Raw genomic sequence first — 8,987 nt, forward strand, 5'->3', positions numbered from 1 at the left:
AGATTGACAAGGCAACCGTCCAATGATCGAGAGACTTGTCCGGGTGGGGCGGGAAAAGGCGCGGTGATTGACAACTGGGTAACTATGGCAACGCGGGGGGCCGAAGGGAAGAACCGCAGTCGGTTCGGCTGGGCTGGGCCGCGCGGAGGGGTTTATTTGAATATGATTTGCATATGCAGATGACAATGCAAATAGACGTGGGGCGGTCTGCAACCCACCATGGCGGGCTTGAACGGACCTTAAAAACCACCTCGTTCCACCCCCTGCCATGGGCAGGGACACCTTCCACTATCCCAGGGTCCTCCAAGCCCCATCCAGCCTGGCCTTGGGCACTTGCAGGGATCCAGGGGAAGCCAGAGCTTCTCTGGGCACCCTGTGCCAGGGCCTGCCCACCCTCACAAGGAAGAATTTCCTGCTAAGATCTTAAAATCCTCAGCTCTCCTTTCCAACCCAACATAATTCTAGTGTGGATACATCCCTGTTCTTTAAACCCTGATCCCACATTTATCAACAAGCACAGCAGGAAAACCCCAGGTGACGGAAAAATTGAGGCAACCATGAAGAGGGGTGTAAGCAACAACCAACAGGATGGAAATTCAAAAAGGAAAACACAGATTCCCAGACTACAGGGTGCCATAATGATGGAGATTCCCGTGTGGAATGTTAATTGTTGTCTGTCACACCAAGGGTGGAACTACAGCCCAGTGACCCAGGGTGCTCCTCACCTGCCCCGAGGTAATCCCAGCTCACCACAATCCTCAGGCATTAATTCGATACCTGAAGGATCAGCGACCAACATTCCACAGAGGTGTGATAATTTCTGTGAAAATTTGCTGAATCCTGGTTGCCAGAGTGAAAATGGGACAAAGGGATCGGCCAAATTCAGTTGGTGTATTTTAATATCCTGTTGGGTGAGTAGAGGAAGTGGATAAATGGGGTTGGCAGTGACAGGAGATAAAGGATGAGCTCTCTGAACACAAATAATCTCATTCAGAGCAGCATTGCTTTCATTTGGGTAAAAAAGGAAGTGGCTGAGCTGCCTCTTGAGTATTTTCAACCCCTGCTGACTGTTTGACACACCTGGGCTGTAACAGCTGGAGCTGGGAAAGCAGAAAGTCAGGGAAGCTTGTGGGTGTCTCAGCTCTGGGACACAGCAGAGCCCTTGGGAGCACGGAGAGGGCACAGGAAAGGGCTGTTCCCTCCCAAAAGGTTCCTGTTTGTCCCCAAACAGCACACAGGGGGCTGAGCAGTGGCTTAAGGATGGTGGTGCCTCTGTTCTGCAGGTCAGAGCTGTTCAGGGCACAGGAAGAGAGGAGCAGCACCTCCAGAGCTGAACCCAGAGTGGCTAAGGTGGCCCAGCATGGAAAAGGTGCCCATTTTCTGGGCAGGGTCCCAGAATTCAAGCAGAAAACCTGGATAATTAATAAGGCAGCATCCTGGCTGGGTGGGTACCAAGCTCAGCACACATCTGTGCAGTGCCCACCTGGTTACATCCAGTCCCTTCTCTTCCAGCCTCAGCTCCTTGTGGCTCTGTTTGACCCTTCAAGTTTGCAACACTTTGCAGATGCTTGGTGTGTTTCTCTTCCCAGAACTTGTCTGGTGTAAGTACACAGTTTGTGGTAATTAGGAGTGGGGCTGTGGCCAGCCTCATCCCTAATGGGCTACAATTGTGAAAAGCAGGTGACCAGCACTGAAAATAAGGAATGTTGAGTTGAACTGACCTATCACCAAAGTGAACAGAGGGCACACAGGTGCAATGCATCAACATGAGGGGTATAAAAGGTTGGGCTGAAGAACAAGAAGGATAGATGCTTGCGGCCTTGGTGTTACTCTGTATGGGTGAGTGCTTAAAGCCTTCTGAAATTGTATGGTGACACTTGGTGTATTGTGGCCATCTCAACTGTGATAGTCCAGTTCCTCCTTGGTGACAACATCCTGACTTGTGCAGCTCAGCTCTTCACTGCCTCAGGAGCCACCTTCCCTGTTTTCATCTTGGGTATCCAACCACCAACAGGAAGAGCTGCCATGGTGGGCATCCTCTGGACCACGTGCTTGCTCCAAAATGAGGTCTGGAAGCTGTCCCTGAACCCTGTCACCTCCTCCTGTCACCTCAGTCTCTCAGTGTCACTGCCAACAGAGCCCTTCAGAGCATTGCCTCCAGCCACAGCATCATCAACCTCCTGCTCTTCGTCCCACAAATCACAACGAGTCAAGTGTGAAGCATCAAACCAATTTATTATAGTTAGTAAAAGGCTTTTTATAGCCTGTTAGTAAAAGATGTGCTGGGACACAGCTCCCTCCTGCACCAGCTCCTGCCAATAAGGCTTTAAAGTGCTATGTAACAACTGTGAAAATCCTGGCACTTCACAGCAGCAATCTGAACGTGTGCTTTCCCCAGTCTGAGGTGGTGACAAACCAGCTGTTTCACAAGAGAAATCCAACATGAAAAGGCAAAGCGTACAAGCTGTTGCTTAAATGTATGGAAAAACATGGGAAGAATTTCACAGGCAAGTAAAGCATCAGAGAAGAGGGCCTTGGTATGCATGAGGCTGGTTTGGGATCTCATGGATCTGCCCTGAATTACAGAAAGTGTGGAGAAGGCAAGTCCCTTCCTGTCCCTCCTGTTAGGGAGTGAAAACCATTTTATCTGTAATGGGAAGAGCAGCCCCACGTTCCCTCTCCTGGCAGAGGGGGCTGAGTGTGTCTAAAGGACTGTCCCTTCCTCCTTCAGCACCAGGCACTGAGCAAGGAATGAACTCCTCGAGCTCTTCTGGAAAGCAGCCCTGACACAGCACACCACCTCCCTCCTGCATCTATTGGCTGGCCTTCGTTTATGGAGGCACTTCTTGGATTTTTGGGCAGAAGGAAACTCTTGGGAGGCAGGAGCAGCCAGTGAGGGCAGAGTGACCTTTCCCACCATAGGCCAAGCTCTGGGTATGATGGGCTGAGCTCCCTGCCAGCAGGAAGAGCAGAGTTTGGGAAGTTGTGCTAATGGCAGGAATTCAGGATGAATTACTGGGATGAGGGAATGATTCTGCTCCTCTGCTCTGCTCAGGTGAGACCCCACCTGCAGTGCTGTGTCCAACATAAGGATGTGGAGCTGCTGGAGTGAGGCCACAGGACTGAGCCCTCTGCTCTGGAGACCTGGGAGTGCTCAGCCTGGAGAACACTTGGAAGAGACATTCCAGCAGCTTCCAGTACCTAAATGGGCTACAAGAGAGCTGGAGAGGGACTTTGGACAAGGACCTGGAGTGACAGCACAAAGGGGAAAGGCTTCCCACTGTCAGAGGGCAGGGACAGATGGGATACTGGGAAGAAATTCTTCCCTGTGAGGGTGGTGAGGCACTGACACAGGTTGTCTAGAGCAGCTGTGGCTGCTCCATCCCTGGAAGAGTTCAAGGCCAAGCTGAATGGGGCTTGGAGCAACCTGAAGCAATGTAATTACTCCAAGCTGTTGCTTCTTCCCTTCTTCACTGTATTTTAGAATCACAGAATGGTTGGGGTTGGAAGGGCCATTCATGAGTATCTCATCCCAGCCCTCTGCCATGGGCAGGGACACCTTCCCCAAGACCAGTTTGTTCCAAGCCCTTTAGACACTGGAAGGTGCTCCAAGGTCTCCCCACAGCCCAGAGCATCTCAGACTCTGCTATGGCCTCCCTGCAGTGCACAGTTGATCCTGTTTGTGTCCCAGCCTGAGCAGAAGGCTCCTATACCCCTACCCCATAGCAACAGGTATCAGGAAGGGCAGGAACTCCATCCACCCCTCCAACCAAGCTTCAAAAATCCAGCCTAAAAATCAAAGACACCCAACAACCTTTTGGGGGACCAAGTCTGCTTGAAGTTGGCATTGCCTGAAACATTCCTCTTAAATCAGAAACCCCTCTCTCTGCCTGGAGGGGGTGAAATGAGGCTGATCCTTGATAATGCTGGTTAGATGCAGCTCTTTCCTGACCCTCATGTTTATTCCCAGGGTCAGTACTACATGAAACAATCCCAGAAGGAGCAGCAGAGCCAGAGACACCAAGTAAGGTAAACTGAACATGAGATGTCCAGTGGAGGCTGCTGCACCCACCCTTGGGCACATTTTTAAACCAAGATGAGCAGAGCCAAGAAAATCAGCTCTGCTGTTACACGATATCTGCATCACCTCTCCTGGCTGCATTGCACAAAGGAACTGGAGGTCACCCTTTGGATCACCAGTATATGTTTCCCTGAGACTTCCTGGGACCAAACAAGACATGGAGAATCACCATAAGTGCTTTCCTTTTTGACTCAATGGAACATTTTGGAGCGAGATCTTCTCCCTGAGGGGTGTAAAAAGAGAAGGCTACAGCCAAGAAGATGGCTGGGAAATGGGAGGGAACAGACCCAAACCCAAAGCATCATGTACCAAGGCCTCTTCCAGCAGAACCTTCCAGAAAAAGATTTAACAACGCCCCTACTGCCCTTTGCTACTCTTCAGGCTTCAAATGCATTGGCCAAAATCCTGTTGCTAGAGGAACCCCCTGGCTGTGTCACGGTCGTGGTGTCCCATCCGCTATTTCCGCAGCCGGGCGTACACGGCAAACACCACAGCAGAAATGACACCAACAGCTGGAAGGATGTACAGCAGGGACAGGCCATTGCTGTCCCCCTTTGGGGCTCTGGCCTGAGGTGAGCTGGGGGCACTGCCAGAGCTGGAATTCACGGAGCTTCCAAGGGGAGTGACCCCATCACTGCCAGCTTCAAGCTGGACGCTGGGGTGATGATCCACACGGAGCTCGTGGGTGCCCAGGGAGCTGCTGTCCCAGCCTGGAGCAGGACAGGAGTCTCTGCTTGCTCCAGGTGCCTCCTTTGCTCTGGGGCCTGCAGGAACTGAGGAGACTCTGGGCAATGCTGCCCCTGAGCTCAGGCTATCCCTGCTCACCAGGATTGGGTCGCTGCTGAGGCCAAGGCTGCTGGAGGTGCTGGAACGGGGGTTGCTGGGCTCCTGAGAGCTCGGGCATCTGCTGGCCACCTCTGGGCTGCCACGAGGCGTGGACACGAGGACACCTGGCTTGCTGAGCTCCTCTTCCCTCTCCTCATCACTCTGAGGTGCCCAGATGCTGGTGGCAGAGCTCACCCGGGAAGCCGATCTCCCAGCCACGCCTTCGGAGCCACCTACCACAGCTGTGCCCAGGACAGGGTTTGCCGAGGCTGGCAGCACCTTTAGGAGACAAGGAGAGGGGCTGGGTGTCAAGTGAAGCACCCAATGGCCTGGTCTTGGGCACACAGGTCCCACACAAAGCCACTTCAGCACAGTCCCCACAGCTGCATCAACAAGGCTGGGTCACAGGTAACAGAGAGGTGAAGGAGGGAGGCAGGCAGGAAGGAAGGAGAGCAGTGGAAAACAGCACCTGGAAGCCAGGAAACTCACTGGCAAAGTAAGGAGTCAAAGGCCAACAGAGTTTGGCTCCCTTCTCCCATGCTCCACCATATGACGTGTGTGGAATGTAACGTGAACACCACAGTGGGGGTAAAAAATCCCTGAATAAACTCATCACCAGTGTGACACTGCAACAGAAAATCTCCTAACCATGGGGAGTGCACAAGGACATGAGTGAAATTCAAGTGGCAAGAGGAAAGGTCACCTACTTTCTCCTTGGTTGGCACAGAGGGGGTGCTGCTGGCTGTATTCCCAACGGGCAGCTTCTTCTCTTGCGTAAGAGACTTCACAGAGCTGTCACGGGATGGGAAAGTGGCTCTGGGCACAGGGGTGGCACCCAGGGTAGCTGTTTCCATTGAAGCACCTGTCAGGGAGAAAATAAAGCATGTTGTGTTAACCAGGGGACCTAAAAGGTGAGATTTGCTCTTCCTCAAGGAAGCTGTGACAGGACAGTCCCCAAGCTGAGGGGGTGGCACAGGGAGCATGACCCAGTGTCCTGGCTCTGCTGTGGCACCCGAGCTTTCCCTGCAGCTGCAGGTAACTCATGCAGGGTGGGCTGCAGGGCTGGGGAGCACCAAGGCAAACAGAGGCTTTTAAGGCTCCTGAAACTTCATGTCCACCTAGCCAGGAGGTGCTGACCCCACATGGCAGAGGGGAAAGGGCTGAGTGTCTCTTTTCCCACCCCAAGACCCTGGAATGGAGGACAGGGCTTTACCCTGATTCTATGACGCCCACAGGTGAGGGATGTAGGAGATGCTAAAATTCCCCCACATACAAAGATCTCTGCAAACCAGGGGAGAACTTTCACATCCCAAAGCTGCTCCCAAACTGCCAAAATTAAAATGCAGATAGATGAGATGACCATTGTGGACTCCTTCCAAACAAAATATTCCATTCCATTCCACTCTACTCTATTCTACCATTCCCCCAGCACTGCCAAGGCCACCACTAACCCATGTCCCCAAATGCCACATTCAAACACCTTCTGAATCCCTCCAGGGATGGTGACTACCACTGGCCTGGACAGCCTTTTCCAGTGCTTGACAACATCTTCCAAAAAGAAATTTTCCCTACTATCCAATCTAAACCTCCCACAACACAAATTTCCTCTCATCCTGTTGCTTGTTACCTGGGAGCAGAGCCCAGTCCCCACCCTGCTCCATCCTCTGGTCAGGGAGTTGTAGAGAGCAAGAAGGTCTCCCCCAAACCTCCTTTTCTCCAGACTGAGCTCTCCCAGCTTCCTGAGCTGCTCCTCATCAGACTTATGCTCTAGAGTCCTCCCAGCTCCATTCCCATCTCTGGACACGCTCCAGCATCCCAGTTTCTTTCTTGCAGTGAGGGGCTCTCAGCAGCACCTCCTGCTCCCTAGTGGCTGCCTGGTTCTGCCAGGAGGGAAACCCACCTCCACTCGCTGGGTGCTCTGGCAGCATCCCGACCCGCTTCTTCTCCACATCAAACTGCTCCTGGATGAGGAGGGGGCTGCGCACATCCACGAAGCTGCTCGTGGGCTCACCCTGCCCAGAGCTTGGCACAGGCTGCTTTTTTGGCACTGGGTTTGGGGGCTGCTGCACCACAGCACGAGTGGCCCCCTCCAGCCTTGGTGGTGACTCTGTGGAGACATCCGAGCTCTCTTCAGGCTCATTCCTGGGCTGCCCAGGGCTGTGAGTGGCATCTGCATCCCTCGATGGAGCAGCCCTGCCCAGGCCCAGGCTGGGCGTGCCACGGTGCAGGTGGTTGGCATTCCCAAAAAAGCCATTGTCCACACACACCGGCCGGCGGCTCAGCCAGTCCCGGCCCTGCTCTGGGGACATGGCTGGTGGCACGGCCACCCCTGGTGTCACTGCTGTCACCGGCACGGCCCCGGCAGGGTGTGAGAGATTCCCCTCTCCGCTGTGCCTGCTGCTTGCTCCGCCATGGACTTTGCTCCCAGGTGGAACTGGCTGGGGACTCTCTTGCTCCAGGAGTTTTTTGGGGAGCTGGAAGGAAATGAGGTGCGTTAAATCACTGGGATGAGGGGGTTTGGGACACCCCTGTGGTCCCACTGACCCCCATAAGGCTGATTATGAAGGGGGTCTGGGGTCTCTCTTTGGGACACACCCAAGGGCTGGGGGTTGTGAAGAGAAGCCTGGACTGGCAAAGCAGACCCTGCACTTTCCCCATGGAATGGAATTCCCCTGGAATTCAGTTACAGGACCATATATGAGCTGTAAGCTACCAGATGCAGCAGAGATCAGCAGTGAGAGGCTGCTTTGGCTGGCCCTGGCCCCACCACAGGCTCCCCATACCCAATCAAAAGGTCCAAAAGGATCTTTGTGTCCCCATCCAACATGTGCCCTGCTCACCGATTCCTGCACAGGCAGTCTGGCCTCCAGCTCCGTGCTCGTGGTGGTGCCAGCACTGGGCAGGACAGGGGGATGGTCACCAGTGGCCAGGTCTCGGCGTGGCTGCCCAGCCAACGGGGCAGTATTTGGCCCCCGGGGTGGTGTCTGGGCACTGATGGTGGAGGCACTGGGATGGGCATCACTGGGAAGGGAGGAGGCAGCAGCAGGAGCTGAGGAACCTGGAAGAGACAAGCGGATCATTGCGGGAAAAGCTGAGGAAGCAGAGGATAAGTGTGGGGCTGAGGCAGCCCTGTGTGTATCCCTGTGTGTGTCCCCGCTCTGTCCCCACATCAGCCAAGCCCACAGCACCCCTTTGTTCATCTTTCCATCTTCCCTCAGCCGCTTTCAAACACGGATCTGTCATCCTCGGACATGTCACCACAGTGAAGGACATCCCTGGGAAACCGAGGCAGGCACAGAGATAACTTCATGCCCCCATCTCCAGCACCCCACAGGACACACCCAGGAAGGATGAGACTACATACGAGGTCGAGGTTGCCAGGCATCATAGACTTCCTGCAGCTCATCAGCCAGGTGCCCTGCGTTGTTGTGGTGCAGTGCCTGGATGAGATCCTGCACCCAGCCCTTGCGGCACTTCAGGTGCTGATAGAACCTAAACACAGCTGCCTGGTTGCCCCGTGTCTCCTCCCGGGCGAGGAGCTCATCCTAGGAAAAACACACAGGGTATCTAAGAGAGGGTCTGGCTTAGAGGTAAGACAGCTCTTTGTTGCCATTGGGGAAGGAGCCTGGCAGAGCTCAGGAAAATGGGAAATTACTCTGTCAGAATCGACCAGGCAGGTCAGGGAATCGGCCAGCGACGCCACTCGAATAGTCCCGAACTTCTTGAGGTTTCTCGTAATATGGGTGTACACTTTGTCCTCAGCCAAACCCATCGTGGCTCAGCACCTGCAGAGGGACAGAGACTGCGGGTGAACAGAGGATGCTGGTGAGCCTCAGGCTGTCTCCAGGAGCTCGGGCAGGCACCCGTGCCCTGGCACAGACACCGCGATGAGACAGGGGAAATCCCGCCGGAAAACACCCACAGAAAATTCGTTTGCGTTTAAGCTCAACGATCAGCTCCACTTTCACAAACCTCGCTTCTTTCTACCACCGCCCATGCTGCGTTTATTCCCACTCTGCTTGTTCGGATGTTTGGATTCCGCCGGAGGGTTGGGGGCCGGCCTGGCGGCAGGGTCACGACA

At 54.2% G+C, this 8,987-nt stretch overlaps 1 protein-coding gene across 1 annotated transcript; it reads right to left on the reverse strand.

The window, feature by feature from the left end:
- Positions 1-2,216: 2,216 nt before the first annotated feature.
- MAVS (mitochondrial antiviral signaling protein) lies at positions 2,217-8,972 on the reverse strand. The gene is made up of 7 exons (XM_005427752.2): positions 8,879-8,972; positions 8,562-8,691; positions 8,271-8,451; positions 7,747-7,964; positions 6,807-7,380; positions 5,614-5,768; positions 2,217-5,185 (listed from the first exon to the last, which is right to left on the reverse strand). Exons 2-7 carry the CDS (start codon positions 8,676-8,678, stop codon positions 4,538-4,540), a joined length of 1,893 nt encoding a protein of 630 aa, XP_005427809.1. The 5' UTR covers positions 8,679-8,691; positions 8,879-8,972; the 3' UTR covers positions 2,217-4,537.
- Positions 8,973-8,987: the final 15 nt, after the last annotated feature.

Source organism: Geospiza fortis, unplaced genomic scaffold (genome assembly GCF_000277835.1).
Source record: "Geospiza fortis unplaced genomic scaffold, GeoFor_1.0 scaffold180, whole genome shotgun sequence".
Taxonomy (NCBI): domain Eukaryota; kingdom Metazoa; phylum Chordata; class Aves; order Passeriformes; family Thraupidae; genus Geospiza; species Geospiza fortis.